Raw genomic sequence first — 14,679 nt, forward strand, 5'->3', positions numbered from 1 at the left:
AATGAAACACCAGTATTAAAATGTCAGGAATTATAGTGTGTCCAACAGGTAGCATGCTGCATGCGAATTTGAATTTTGAATTTTCTAAGGAAATTAGGTCCAATCGTGCCAGTTTCGACATGGGTCTTGTCTCTAAAGTGGATCGGAGAAGCCAAGCCAGGCTCCGGACCCAATTTTTTAAAAAGATGAATTATTGACGAAGCGTTCCATTATTTATTCCACCTCTTAGCAGCAGGGCCTTTGGGTAATTGGTTACTCCACCTAGAAACCATGGGTAGTTGTGAAGGCTGAGCAAACCTATTGTGCCACTACTTCACTATCTGCGCTGTCATTTTCCAGCTAGACAACGCTACTGCGATGATACACAAACCCGGCCTTTGTTACCTGAATTTAGATCCCTTTTATTTTGTCAATCAGCGAATAGCATTTCCAGGCTTGTAAAAGTTTCCAGCCGAAACAAGAGAACTTTGGAATAATGTCCAGGTATCGATTTACCCTCTAATACTCAATGCTCAAATTAGTCGTTATTCACAAGATTCCATTCCCTTGACGTACAAACTTTCAAAAAAGAAAAAAAAAGAACGGTGTAAAAGCGAACTGCATGACACGTTGAAGGGGAAAAACCTTTTCTTCTCTTAACCTGGGGATTCCCGATGCCCCAGAAAAGCTCGAGCTAGATCTAATTTTTGTCTTGGGGCACCTGACGAACGAGGATGGGTGTTCTAAGAACGATGGGTGAACGAAACGAAGGGAAAGAGCTGAACAGATTAAGGCCTTGACTTGAAACGTTTTGAAACATCAATCTAAAACCTTTATTTCGTTTCCGAATTCGTTCTCGTGCTGGGATGAAAACTACTGTAACATAATGGAGACGCTTGTCATGCAATTCAAGTTTTGAAAAGCATTCCTCTCCAATTTTTGTTGGTTCCATGACAATGTTACCCCTTACATAACGTATTGCCACCGCTGGAATATCATGCACGTTCAGAATTAAAGCCCTGAAGCCACCATCTTTGAGTTGTGTTCTTATTGAGATGAAACCGTTACGGGTTGACCATCTTTTAAATGAATCTGTCTTCGTCAGAATGTTTATCTGAGCATCAACAACAATGGACTCTTTCTTCTTCGATCAGGTTTGCTGACCCGACACTATCGAATGTACATTATCCAAACCATGATCCAAGAGGAGTCTTCGTCACGCAAGGCCAATTCCAAGCGGCTTCATTTGGCAACAGGAAGTCGCGAGGCAATGAGGTGGTGTTTGACTTTGCGATGCCTTTGTTTGTGTCGCCCTAAATTGTGAGTTATGTGTTAACAATGGATTGGCAACACTTGATGATCGGTCACGTTCGATGCGTTGCTTTGACCCCAGAAGTCGTGTAGAAACGTGTCGATGTCATCGGTTGAGGCGCTCTTGGTGGTTTTGAGACTTGGGTCATGGGTGACCTTGACGCTCAGACAATGAGGTGCTGTTGGTTGGGCAGCCAATGTCATTTATCTCTCAATTTCAATTGAATGTGATCGCATGTCCATTTATTCCCTTTGTAAGGTACAAATTACACAGTAGGTCGTTTGTACCCTGTAAAGGGGTCAGATTGACGGACAAGAGCTCATAAGCGAAGAGGGAGCCTCAAGCCATGTCAGCTATGGCTTCTAGCCATAAACTGTGATTACTTGACATTCACAAAGAACAAGAAGCTCTTGGGTTCCCATTCGCTTGGATACCCAACTTGGATGGGTGCATGATCCGCTTCATTCTGGTTTGGGAGGTTTCTCTAACCAAGATCCGAGACCTCGTTCTTTTTTTTTAAGGCATTTCCAAGGAAATTGCCCTGAATATTGGCCAGATACATGTATCTCATTTATGTGTTACCAGGCATCCTCGACCCAGGTTGTTTGGTTGGTTATTTAGTTGGCTGATTGGCCGGTTGTTCGCCGATGGCTGAGAAATGATGCAGGTGGTCAGGACGTCCGTGCTTGCTTCGTCCTACTTGTCGGATTAGCAGTGCAATGGATGCCGAGAGCGCATGAATCCATTTTATTGTTACCTCATGAATGACATGGTTGTCGTTGAAGTATGGGGAATTTGCCGAAACATTCAACCAGTCTCCGTTGAGATTTGGTCGAGATCACAACTCTAGATCTTATTGACCGCGGAGTTTGAAGCTCTTCAGAAATTCTGACCGTGATAAGTGGTGTTCGAATTCACCAGCAGAATTTTCATTGAAATCCAAGTGTGATTTCTCATTTCACGCTTTAATTGCCGGGCCAAGAAGAATCCGATCGAAGAGCCAAGAGCCAAAGTGATCATTGGAATTGCACTCTCAAATTGACATTTTATGAGGATCCGACCTGATCTAGTCAGATCAAACTGAAGGTCAGCTTTCTTCGTCATGGCTGACAACTCAGACAAGATCCCCGCTATTCAAGTGGTTAATGATGACGATGATGATGTCAACCGGGCCTCATCGTACACTATTGAACTCAATCCCGTCGACGATGTGCCCGAAGAACGTGCGAGCCGTGGGGCGGAATACTCTCGACAATCGTCCGCCATGGACGAAATTGATATCCAAATCGGGGATAGCTCTGACCAGCTGTCCGACCCACCCACTCCCGATGTCCCGGAATGTCTCACCCCATCGCCTTATCTACCCGACCGCAATGGTAATCGGAAGCGATCATCAGTGACCATAGCACCTGGAACCATTACTGAGAAGCCGCAGCCAAGTCAACGGAAGATGACTTCGAAACGTTCCTCGTTCATCTTCACTCCGAAGCCTCTGAAACATTACCTTACCAAGGAGGTCTTGCCCCATGTGGACCATTACCGAAACCGAATGTCCTTCTCCAAAGGTAAGACCAGAACCTCCTTCGTTTGAATCGAGCATGCACGCAACTATATACAGCCGAAAATAAACAACCTTTGTTTTCCGTTTTTTTTTTCATAGGTCATCCGGAAAGGTCTCGGCCCACTTTGGACGAACTATTGGATGCGAGTGTGATGGCCGATATCAATGGAAACGATCTCGAAAAAGGAGACCTTGTTGGTGCGGATAATGAGCAAGGAAAAGTCATTAAATTCGGATGGTTCGACGGGGTGTACATGAGATGCTTGTTGAACATCTGGGGTGTCATGCTATTTTTGAGGTTAACTTGGGTCATCGGACAAGCAGGCTTGTTGGAGGGTCTTGGGGTCATCACGCTTTCAAACATTGTCACCATCATCACGACCATATCCATGTCGGCAGTTTCAACCAATGGGCAAATCAAAGCTGGAGGAATCTACTACATGATCAGTCGCTCTTTAGGGCCGGAATTTGGCGGAGCAATCGGCATCATGTTCACCCTTGCTAATTCCATTGCCGTTTCCATGTACATCATTGGGTTCTGCGAGTCGCTCATGGATATGCTTGAGCAATATCTGACCCATTTCAATGGAATCGTTGACTCTGTGGAACGGATCAATGACATTCGATTGATTGGGTCAATTTCGCTTGTCCTCATCTTGGGGTTAGCCATTGTGGGCATGGATTGGGTCACTCGGGTACAAATGGGCCTTCTGGTCTTACTACTCGTTTCTCAAGTGGATTTCATCATTGGCTCCTTTCTCCCAAGCACTGACGAGGAAGTCGCCAAAGGCTTTGTAGGATATGATAGTCAAGTGTTGGAGGGGAATTTGTATAGCGCCTATTCAACCGATCCGACGAGTGGGAAGAAGCACAACTTCTTCTCGGTTTTCGCCGTTTTCTTTCCTGCTGTGACTGGGATTGTGGCGGGCGCCAATTTGAGCGGGGATCTGAAAGATCCTGGAGTCGCCATCCCCAAGGGAACGTTGTTGGCCATTGCTACCACCTATGTCAGTTACGTGATCTATGGCATTATGGTAGCGGCATGCTCGTTACGATACGCTTCTGGCAATGTCAATGAAGTCCTTTTTGGAACCGAGGCCTTTAACGATACCGTGGGTGAGATCCTGAACATCACAAATGCCTTTGACGACTGCGAAGGCAGGACTTGCGGATTTGGAACATCCGTTAGTCAACAGATGATGGAGGTGATATCAGCTTGGGGACCCTTGATCTACGCCGGGTGCTTTGCAGCTACACTTTCATCCGCCATTGCATCTTTAGTTGGAGCTCCACGAGTTCTTCAGGCCGTGGCCAAAGACAAACTCTTTCCCGGAATCCAATCCTTCTCTGAAGGTTGGGGAGCCAATAATGATCCTCTCAGAGGCTATATTTTGGTTTTTATTATTTCCTTGGTGTGCATCCTCATAGGCGATCTGAATCAAGTCTCCAGCTTATTGTCTAACTTCTTCGTGGCAGCCTATGCTCTCATCAACTTCTCCGTCTTCCACGCTAGTATCACATCTTCTCCCGGATGGCGACCCTCATTCAAGTACTACAACAAATGGGTGTCACTCTTGGGCACTATTCTCTGCATAGGAGTCATGTTTCTCATGGACTTCAAGATGGCGATCGTCACCTGCGTATGCGTTTGCCTACTCTATGCATTTATCTACTTTAGAAAACCCGATGTGAATTGGGGATCCTCGTCTCAATCTCAATCCTTTATCACCGCTCTAAAAGCCGTTCAAGCCCTAACCCGCGTTGACGATCATGTTAAGAACTACCGACCCAAGATTATCGTCTTGTCTGGAAACCCCGTGGACCGCCCTTGTTTGATGGATTTTGCACATCTGTTGACCAAACGGCTGTCGCTCCTTGAAAGTGTCCACGTTGCCGATCCAAGTTTGGACTTTAAGAAAGTTGAAGTTATGAAAGGCTTGGCCAACAAGTGGCTAGCCACCAATCACATCAAATCGTTCCACTCGATCACTCGCAATGACAGCCTCTTCGAAGGAAGCAGAGCGGCGTTGGAAGTTTGTGGATTGGGCAAGCTCAGTCCCAATTTGCTTCTCATGGGATTCAAACAGGACTGGCAACTCTCTCTTGAGGATGCAGAGGAGTACTATGCCACCCTGGAAAACGCCTTCGACATGCGCCTAGCCGTGGGTGTTTTGAGAGTCGATGGAGGCTTGGATATCTCTGGAATGTTTGCCAATGAGGAGAAGGCTCACATGATGTTCGCCAGAAATCGGACTACCTCGGAACTCTCCGAGCAATCACTCAAAGTCGAAGATAGAAGCGAATCGAAGATGTCGGTCGACAGTGGCTTGGCCTCCCCGGCCACTGTTCAGAAAAAGCGAGTGGGACGAGACGGAAGTGTATTGGGGCGCTTTGGAAAGAAAACGAAGAGTAACCTTTCCATGGCCATTCTAGACAAGGACGGACGGCCGGTGGATGAGGACACGGTGGAGAAGATCACCCAGTTCCGAAACAAAGGGGTCAGGGATGGAACTATCGACGTGTATTGGCTCTATGATGATGGAGGCCTTACCATGCTTCTGCCTCACATCTTGACTACTCGAGCCAAGTTCGCCAAATGCAAGCTCCGGATATTCTTCTTGTCCGAAAACGTGGAAGAACTCGAGATCGAAACTCGCAATATGGCTGCTCTCCTCTCCAAGTTCCGCATCGAGTTCAATGATGTCATTGTACTTCAAGATGTCACCAGAAAGGCTGATCGAAAAACGCGGGACGATTTCAAAGAGCTGATCACTATCCCGCATCCGAAATCCAAATCCGGACGCAATCCCTCATCAACCGCAAAGGCCAGCGACCAATTGGAAGGGCTGGAAAACGTCTTAGTATCTGAAGCGGAACAAATGAAGCATGCCGAGCAGACCAATTTCCAATTGAGAATTGCAGAGATCGTTCGGCAAAACTCGAGTCAAGCCGATCTCGTGGTCATGACCTTACCTATGCCCAAACGAGAACAGATTCCTTATCCTCTATATATGGCATGGCTGGACTTCACTACGCGGAAGATGCCACCTTTCCTGCTCATACGGGGCAATCAGGACTCTGTTCTAACCTTCTATTCATAAACAGACATGTATGGTTTGAAGCACTTCAACTTCTCTCCCTTCCTGTTCAATGCAAGATTATTTTTAGCTTAAGGCTTGCACATAGCATTATTATTTGAAGCAATAAATATCAAGAGGTCTGTAAAATTCGAAATTAATGACTTTATGACGTTCGAATGGACTACTTCCAAACTCATTGGAACTCGAGAATTATGGCCGCTCGTAATGATTGCCAAGTTAAACTCGAGGAATTTTCACATCCTTTGTTGCGAGCCTTCATTCGACTCGACGCTTTTAAGATGGAAAGATCCAAGGAGAGCTCCCCCGATCTTGAATTGGGACCTTGTCCACAAATTGACTCTCCCAAAGTATCCAAAGCACTTCCCAGACGATTCTCCTCGATCCTGTCTGACGCTTCGTCTCATCTTCGACGTTCCTCATCCGTAAGAAGCGACTTGACCTCGAGAAGTTCCCCTGTTTTGGGCCGCATTCTGCGAGGAAGTCGATATGGATCAGAAAAAAGTCTTCGACATTACCTCACCAAAGAGGTCTTACCCCATCCAGATCATTACCGAAACAGAAAATCGTTTGCCCAAGGTGAGTCAAATCAGTCCAAAACAAATGCCAAAGGATCGTGACAATCTCGTTGCTTTCAGGAATGCCAGACAGTTCAAGACCAACGTTGGACGAGTTGCTTTGTCGAAGTCGTAATGGATCCGTGTATCCTTCTGATAGCGGCCAATGTGACACATCTTGTGGAAAGGACTCTCCAGACAAACAGCCGACCAAGTTTGGCTGGATCCAGGGAGTTTATGTTCCATGTCTCCTCAACATCTGGGGTGTCATGCTGTTCCTTCGCCTGAGTTGGGTTGTTGGACAAGCCGGAATACTGGCCACTCTTGGGATCGTCTCCATTGCCAATCTAGTGACCACGATCACGTCCCTTTCCATGTCAGCCGTGTCAACCAATGGACAAATCAAGGGAGGTGGGATCTATTTCATGATCTCTCGCTCTTTGGGACCGGAATTTGGCGGAGCCGTCGGCCTGATGTTCACGTTGGCAGCGTCCATTGCTGTGGCAATGTACATCATCGGCTTTTGTGAAGCGTTTTTGGACATGCTGGATCAGTTTGTGGATTCATTTGATGGCATCTTCATGGATCGGATCAACGATATTCGACTTTTGGGTTCGTCCACCTTGGTCCTGCTCATCGGGGTCTCCTTCATTGGCATGGGGGTAGTGTTCAAGATCCAGTTCCTGCTCCTTTTGCTGCTGATCGTCTCTCAATTGGACTTCTTGGTAGGCGCTTTAATCCCGCCAGACGAGCCAAAACAAGCCAAAGGTATCGTGGGTTTCAAGACCGATCTATTGACTGAAAACCTTTGGCCTGACTTTCAAATGGGTGAAAATGGAGTCCAACTACAATTTTTTGACGTCTTTGGTGTCTTTTTTCCTGCCGTCACGGGCATTGTGGCTGGGGCCAATATGAGTGGAGATCTCAAAGATCCGGGCACATCGATTCCCAAAGGAACTCTTCTAGCCATCATGACCACATACTTAACGTATGTTATTTACGCTATTGTCATTGGTATGACTGAAATTCGTCACGCTTCCGGTGAAGTCAGCGAGCTCCACCTCTCTGATGGATCGGACAACTTTTTCTCTAATTGCAACGCGAGGAACTGCTCCTATGGGACTTTACACAATCAACAAATGGTCCAATTGGCTTCATTTTGGGGCCCATTGATCTATGCGGGATGTTTTGCCGCCACGCTTTCTTCGGCTTTGGCTTCTATTGTTGGTGGTCCCAGGGTGTTCCAAGCAATGGCCAAGGATAAGTTGTTCCCATTTATAACCATGTTTAGCAAGGGTTATGGGCGGAACAATGAGCCCCTTCGTGGTTACATTTTGGTATTTCTGGTAGCGTTGGTGTGTATCCTTATTGGGGACCTGAATCGGGTGTCAAGTTTGCTTTCCAATTTCTTTGTCGCCACTTATGCCGTTATCAATTATTCAGTGTTCCATGCCTCGTGGAATAACTCGCCCGGTTGGAGGCCCAGCTTTCAATACTTTAACAAATGGATCTCTCTTATGGGGACGTTTCTCTGCATAACTGTCATGGTGTTGATGGATTTCCGCACAGCTCTCGCCACTCTGATATGCGTTATTCTTCTGTATGTATTTGTGCGCTCTCGAAACCCTGATGTCAATTGGGGCTCCTCATCTCAATCGCAGTCTTTCACTACGGCATTAAAAGCTTTGCAGACACTCTCTCGCGTTGAAGATCACATCAAGAACTATCGACCAAAGTTGGTCGTCATTACTGGGAATCCCTCTGATCGCCCAGCATTGGCAGACTTTGCCAATTTGATTACGAAAAGGTCCTCTCTTCTCGAGTTTGTCCATGTCATCCGAGAGAAAGTGGACTTGAAGACCATGGAACATATGAAACGGCTCACTGACCAATGGCTCAAGGACAACCATATCAAGGCATTTTATGCATTGACCAGGAATGATTCGTTTCCCGATGGCGTTCGCACAGCTATTGAACTTAGCGGCCTAGGCAAGTTGTCTCCTAACATGCTCTTGATTGGCTTTCAAGAGCAATGGTGGATGTACTCCCAATTTGCCGAAGATTACTTCGAGGCCCTATTGATTGCTTTTGATATGCATTTATCCGTCGGAGTGCTAAGGGTCCATGGCGGGCTTGACATTTCCGATATTTCTGGAGCCCATGAAAAAGTGATGACAGCCACCAGTCAACTCTCTGGACTTTCGGAAGACTATATTCCTGTCGGAAGAGCCAACCGCGCCATGAGTCTCGACGAAGGCCAATCTCTGGCTTTGAAGAATGTGAACACATTCGGCACTTCATCGACCCGGAACAATTCTGATGTATCTTACGGCATTCGTGATGGCAACCCAATCGATGAGAGACTCATCTATCGAATGACTCAATTTCGAGATAAGACACAAAAAGAGGGAACTGTCGATGTCTATTGGTTGTACGATGATGGGGGCCTAACTCTCCTACTTCCATATATTTTGGTTACGCGGAGAAAGTTCTCCAAATGCAAATTAAGAATATTCTTCCTCTCCAACCAAGTGGATAACATAGTCGAAGAAGCTGAGCGCATGGCCTCCCTCCTCCTCAAATTTAGAATTCAATTCGAAGACGTGATTATCCTCTCTGACGTAACAAAAAAGCCAAAAAAAGAAACTATGGATGAATTCCTACAGCTGATCATGGTTCCAAAAGCTCCCGATCGTCGGCGTTCCAGTTCCACATCAATTGGTCCCAGAGCTCCAATCATCCCTGAGGACGTTCTCAAGAAATACCTCGATCAAACCCATTTTCACTTACGAATTGCCGAGATTGCCAAAGAGAATTCGGCCACTAGTTCATTGGTAGTGATGACGTTGCCAATGCCGAGGCGAAATGGTGTTCCATGCCATTTATACCTGGCTTGGCTGGATTATGCTTCTCGTTCGATGCCGCCTTTTCTTTTTGTTCGTGGGAATCAAGAATCGGTCTTGACGTTCTACTCTTAACTTGACTATAAATGAACCATGAGGGTCGTCCTGGCTCTGGTGCTGGTTCCTCTTATTGTGCATTTTCTTAGATTGCTATTCTATGTACTGAACGGTAGCAATGCTTTATTGAAACAAGTTTCTTTTTACCAATTTAGCTCGTTGAATTAGTCATGAGACGTGTTAATACTGCTTATCATTCCTAGATTAGATCCTGAAACACATTCGTACTTGATAGAAATATCTTGAACAGATAGGAAAATAGGCTGTTCTTGCTTTGTAAACTTGGTCCGAATCTAGTTCCCAATGATCGACGGCATGCCTTTCATTTTACTGGGTGGTCCCAGCTCTCCCATGGGATCCATAGTTCGCGATCCAGAGCTTCTCTTTGAGCCAAAACCGTGAACCTTTGACTTGTCCTTCCTCTTTTGTATGAAAACCTCCACCGACAAAGTCACCAATGCCAGACCAAGGCCAATTAAAGTGGCAATGAACACGCCTCCCAAAGATTGAAGGGTGATACCTTCCGAATCATCCAGTACTGGGCAATTGTTCTGCATGGAATTGTTCCAGTATCGACTTTGGAGTGACTCGAAGTATCGATCTTTTTGAAGTTCCAAAATGACTCGAGACAACTCCTCTTGCAAGTGACTGCCTTGTTGGACGGCCAGAGCATAGGGTTGCTCAGCAAAAGGCTCTCCAACTTGGGTCAAGTTGCAATTATTTAACACCTCATACTTGATTCGAGCGGCGTCATGTATGAAGGCATATTCTCCCTCGAATTGAGCCAGAACTTTGTCAAAGCCTTCTTGAGTGCTAGCCACCATTCCAGTGTCCTTGACCACCTTGAGAATGTGGGTGTATTGCTCTCGGATGGGGTAATCCCAAACTCGGTATTTGGCCGGGTTACCTGAATTGTTCAGCGTGAGCTCTTTCCACTTGTGATAGAGCTCTTCCTCGGCTCCGGCCATGTTTACGAAGTATTCCATGTAAGTGGTATTTTCCACCACGGTGTAGTTGATTCGAGATTGGCGAGCCAGCTCCTCCAGATTTTGAACGGTGGACTGCATCCTTTCAACTGTCAAGAAGGCTGCCAAATTGGCGGTGAATGTGGCTAACATGAGTACCACGAACAACCAATAAGCTGCCACCAAAACCCGCCCTGAAAGAGCCTTGGGAGCCTCTCCACCTCCTTGAGGGGTCAAAGATGTTAGAGCAAACCAGAAACTCTCCTTGAGCGTGAAATCTCGGCAGGGATAAGGATAAGCGGCCTTGTTGTTCCGAGCAGAATACGGAGAGTATCGGTCTAGTAACCAGATCAAAATGGCAGTACTAATAACTGCTGCGATGATTCCCAACCAGACCTCAGTCTTCAGAACGGAGAGAAATTTAAACAGAGATTGATCTTGGACCCTCTTGCGAATGACAATCGAAATCCCTGCTTGATCGAAGTAGGGTGAGACAAAGTCAATGACTTCTTCACGCTCAGAGGTCATAGTCAGATCGGCCACAATGAGGTCCGTGTCTCCCCGAGCCAAATCGCCAATCATCCCACTCCAGTCCCCATTGTCGTCCTTTTTCCCATACGCAATGCCGGGGCTTTGATCCTTGGAAATGACCACTTCATACTCAAAGGACAACTTTTCTGAGATCTTCTTCAGTAGGTCCATGCAGTATCCTTCGTAAATGATGTTTCCGTTGGTGTCCTTCATGGGGCTTCCATCGCGTCCCATTTTCTCATAGAGCCATGGCACCGCTACGGACATGCCCACTCTGAAGAAACGGGGAATGGTTCTGTTGACAAATTTGGGCACAAATTCCACCCCGGTTGTGTGGGACCAAGTGGCAGCGAGTTCCTTGGTGTTGTTGGCACTGTGAACCAATTGGAATTCCATCTTCAGTGGGAAGTTGAACGTGCCTTTGGAGTTCAGAACGTAATTGCTACCCTCTAATGCTGACGTCATGGCGGTGGTGAAGGTGGTTTGGGATTCGTTTTTGGGTGTGTCTGGAGTAGAGCACTGATATTGTTTTGGGGCCAAGGATGGCACCACTTTTGAGATGGTCTGAGCAGCCTTCTTGACAATAAAATGCTTCGGTTTCTTCCCAGCGGTGCAATCAGATTGGCACGCCGAACCACTTCCAGGTTTCTCAGCCAGTTGACAGCAATTTTCTTGAGCAATGGACGCAATGATGATATCGACTTCAACGCCTTGAACGGCGAAATTCGGGGCATCAAAGTCCTCCACCACAAAATTCCAGCGTGAATCCCGCCGCACCAAACGGTTCTTGATGGCTTTATCGATCATTTTGGTTTGTTCCTGGGTGGTGCCAAAGGTCACAAAGGCCGATGGAATCGGTCTCAGGTCAGCCATCCGCTCGAAGGGTTTACTCTCAGTCATACTGAGGACCAGCACCCTCAGATGGTAGTTGCCAATAATATGGTAAAGGCTCTGATCCAATTCCGATTCAGACTCGAAAAGAAGGGCCGCATCAATGGCCTCACGCTCAAAGAGAAACTCATCAACGCCCTGAACAAAGGCTTGGTTCGAAGCCTCAACATGGACGTAGGGTATTCCTTGGTCGTCTGACTTGGTCTTGGCCACCTTCCAACCACTCCAACTTAAATCCACGACCAGGGCGAATTGATCACTACCCAAGGCATCGCAAAAAGGCCCCTCGTCTAAATCGTCGTCGTGGTTCATGGCCAACTCGGAGATAGTGACTAAGGCTGTGTCGACATTGCTCTTGAACAAGTTGAACATATCAAGGTCGTCCTTTTCATAGATCAGTAGAATATTGTTCCCTTGTACCAATACCAAGACAAGACAGACCCAGATCAAAGAAAGCCACATGTTGAAGGCTCGGCAACCAAAAGCACTCTACATACTCTCTCGATGATATTGCATGCTTGGTTGGTCTTTCCGTTCCATCTCACGCCTTGGAGGAACAACTTGTCCATAAGAAAAAAGGCACGCCGTGAATTAATCCATGCTTCACACACAACGCCTAGATCCAAGCGCTTTAAGGACCACTCATACCCAACTTGGAACATGGGGCTATTTGGAACAATGTACATTATTTTTTTCATAGCCACCATGAGCTTCTGGATCTGTCAATAGAATCCTGGAGCCCCCTCAAAAAAGGAGAAATGAATATCTGGTGGACTGTACCAACTTAAACCAATCCCAGTCAGTTAAAAAGTTTTTTTTTTGGATGATTGATAGACGTGTCAACAGTTTTCAAAACTTGATACTTGGATCGATTTTGAAGAGAAAAAACGTGACGCAATTGGGATTGGTGTATTTATTATTCATCAGCAATATTGCAAGGACCACTAATTTAAAGTTCAATGGTGTATCAACTCAGTTAAAACACTAATGGCTAGAGTTGTCAGGAAATGCAAAAACAATCATTTGCATCGTGTGATGGGAATTGCATTTTATATAGTTTGTGTTTAGTATCTTAGTTTTCCTTAGTTTCAGTGTCAATGAAATATGGAACCAAATGAATAAGATTTCTAAAACGTGTTTGATTGTATATTTTTTGCATTTCATGCAACTTCGTCGTAGAGCTTCATAGAAAGTTGGGTACTCAAGACCACTTCCTAGGGTATATAATTGGAATTGCAATCAATTTTTCTGCCAGTCATAGTCACAACAACATAACTTATGTCATATTGGTAAAAAAATTCATTTGAAAAAAATAAATGATCTAATATGTAATCAACATGTGTTGAATTTGTGTGAACATGAATGCTTCCGTTGCCATCTCTTATTAAGAACTTTCAATGGCTATTGCCAAAGCCTAAGTGAATACTTAATTTAGGAAGGACGTCTGCCCACCATCAGGACATAATGATACCATTAATTATGCAAATCCTCAAATGTCAAAGCTTGACTTTGAACAACGATCACTGTCTTGACAATTGGACAGCTCTACTCAAAATAGTTTTTTCCTTGTTTACACAGGAAGAAGGCTGATCCACAATTGAAAGACCTTTCGTTAAACAACGTTTTCCATTAATCCTAACTTCCACGAAGAGCTTTTGCCTTTAGGCCCATCGTGAATAATCCATCACATTTTAGCCATTTCCAACCAGAACATAATACTTCGAATGGCTCGTCTCGTGGTTGTCCTTGGGCGTGATCGCTTCATTCTGGCCTTTAGGTTTGGCCTTGAAATGCAACAGAGCCTAACATGATTTGAAAGGGTATAACATGGGACATATTCCAGTCAGGTTTTGTGCATTCTAAGGCTTCATGAAATATTTAGATATGACGAAGTAATCCATTCAAAATATACGAAATGGCTCGCAAAAAGTCACGACCATGAAACCAAAAACTTAAAAGGATCAAGTTTAAAAAAAAGGCCAGTTGAAGACTAATGTATCAGTGTGAAATGTACTCGTATCGAACAGGATACAAGTTCGAAGCATTTTCATCGGATATGTTTTCATTGTCCCTAAAAAGCAATTTAAAATGTAAAACCAATAACTGCCTACTTAGTTGAAGCCATGTATTCAAGCTTATTTTTTTTTGCTGAAACAATGAAATGTTACATAGCGAACAACTCATCCAAAGCTTATGTCAGAAAACAGAGAGGACAGCACTGATGAGAATCTAAATGCTTCCCTAAGAGCCTGGTTGACTTGAAGCGCTCTCTACCTATCACGTTTGAAGCTGAACGCAATTTCCACCGAGAGCGTTTTTCGAAAATGAGAGTGGAACAACCAACCAACCCCTAGCCTTGTCCCCAAATGGCCAGTTCTCCAGATGTCCGTGTTTGCTCGTTCTGATTGTGATTGAAGGTTCAAGCCCACAACTCATCACTCCTGTTTACGCACACAAGGGGCTCAACGTGCAAGATGTTGCTTGCCTGTGGTGTCATCCTCCAATCGACAGATCGCCAGAGAGCGCTCTAGTGGTTTCTTTCCACTTTGGGGAAGGAGGATCGAACAAGGAAAAACCGGCGGAAAACATCGTCGACCGACCGAGTTAGCGTTCTCCAATAAATTGGTTCTCTTATGAAATGACACTTTCAGGGAGAGGAATTACGGTAGCTAGGGTTTGTTGGTAGCCGATCTTCAATATTTTGTCTATCCCTGTTATCGACTTGGTTTTGTTTTATGGCCATCGCTCTCAATGCTTTCAAATAATAGTACTATCCATCAGAGAAACTGAGGGAATTTGGAAAGTCCGCTCAATTTCTTGAGACT

General features: G+C 45.4%; 3 protein-coding genes across 3 annotated transcripts; 2 read left to right on the forward strand and 1 right to left on the reverse strand.

Annotated features, from left to right (window-relative positions):
• The first annotated feature begins 1,553 nt into the window (after positions 1–1,553).
• On the forward strand, positions 1,554–6,121 carry LOC131884988 (bumetanide-sensitive sodium-(potassium)-chloride cotransporter-like). Its single transcript, XM_059232901.1, has 2 exons — positions 1,554–2,856; positions 2,952–6,121. Exons 1-2 carry the CDS (start codon positions 2,394–2,396, stop codon positions 5,951–5,953), a joined length of 3,465 nt encoding a protein of 1,154 aa, XP_059088884.1. The 5' UTR covers positions 1,554–2,393; the 3' UTR covers positions 5,954–6,121.
• A 23-nt stretch (positions 6,122–6,144) lies between these two features.
• On the forward strand, positions 6,145–9,631 carry LOC131884766 (solute carrier family 12 member 3-like). Its single transcript, XM_059232642.1, has 2 exons — positions 6,145–6,529; positions 6,589–9,631. The coding sequence occupies exons 1-2, from the start codon at positions 6,145–6,147 to the stop codon at positions 9,483–9,485; spliced, it is 3,282 nt and encodes a 1,093-aa protein (XP_059088625.1). The 3' UTR covers positions 9,486–9,631.
• Positions 9,632–9,751: 120 nt separating this feature from the next.
• Positions 9,752–12,524, reverse strand: LOC131884989 (ionotropic receptor 25a-like). The gene has a single exon (XM_059232903.1). It carries the CDS (start codon positions 12,314–12,316, stop codon positions 9,761–9,763), a length of 2,556 nt encoding a protein of 851 aa, XP_059088886.1. The 5' UTR covers positions 12,317–12,524; the 3' UTR covers positions 9,752–9,760.
• Positions 12,525–14,679: the final 2,155 nt, after the last annotated feature.

This window comes from Tigriopus californicus, chromosome 8 (assembly GCF_007210705.1).
Source record: "Tigriopus californicus strain San Diego chromosome 8, Tcal_SD_v2.1, whole genome shotgun sequence".
In the NCBI taxonomy this organism is placed as follows: Eukaryota; Metazoa; Arthropoda; class Copepoda; order Harpacticoida; family Harpacticidae; genus Tigriopus; species Tigriopus californicus.

Bases quoted from the DNA above. Each gene is read 5' to 3' on its own strand.
- LOC131884766 (XM_059232642.1), top strand. From the start codon at position 6,145: ATGGCCGCTCGTAATGATTGCCAAGTTAAACTCGAGGAATTTTCACAT. The intron at 6,530-6,588 runs GTGAGTCAAATC...CGTTGCTTTCAG, and splicing joins CAGAAAATCGTTTGCCCAAG to GAATGCCAGACAGTTCAAGA.
- LOC131884989 (XM_059232903.1), bottom strand. From the start codon at position 12,316: ATGTGGCTTTCTTTGATCTGGGTCTGTCTTGTCTTGGTATTGGTACAA.
- LOC131884988 (XM_059232901.1), top strand. From the start codon at position 2,394: ATGGCTGACAACTCAGACAAGATCCCCGCTATTCAAGTGGTTAATGAT. The intron at 2,857-2,951 runs GTAAGACCAGAA...TTTTTTTCATAG, and splicing joins CCGAATGTCCTTCTCCAAAG to GTCATCCGGAAAGGTCTCGG.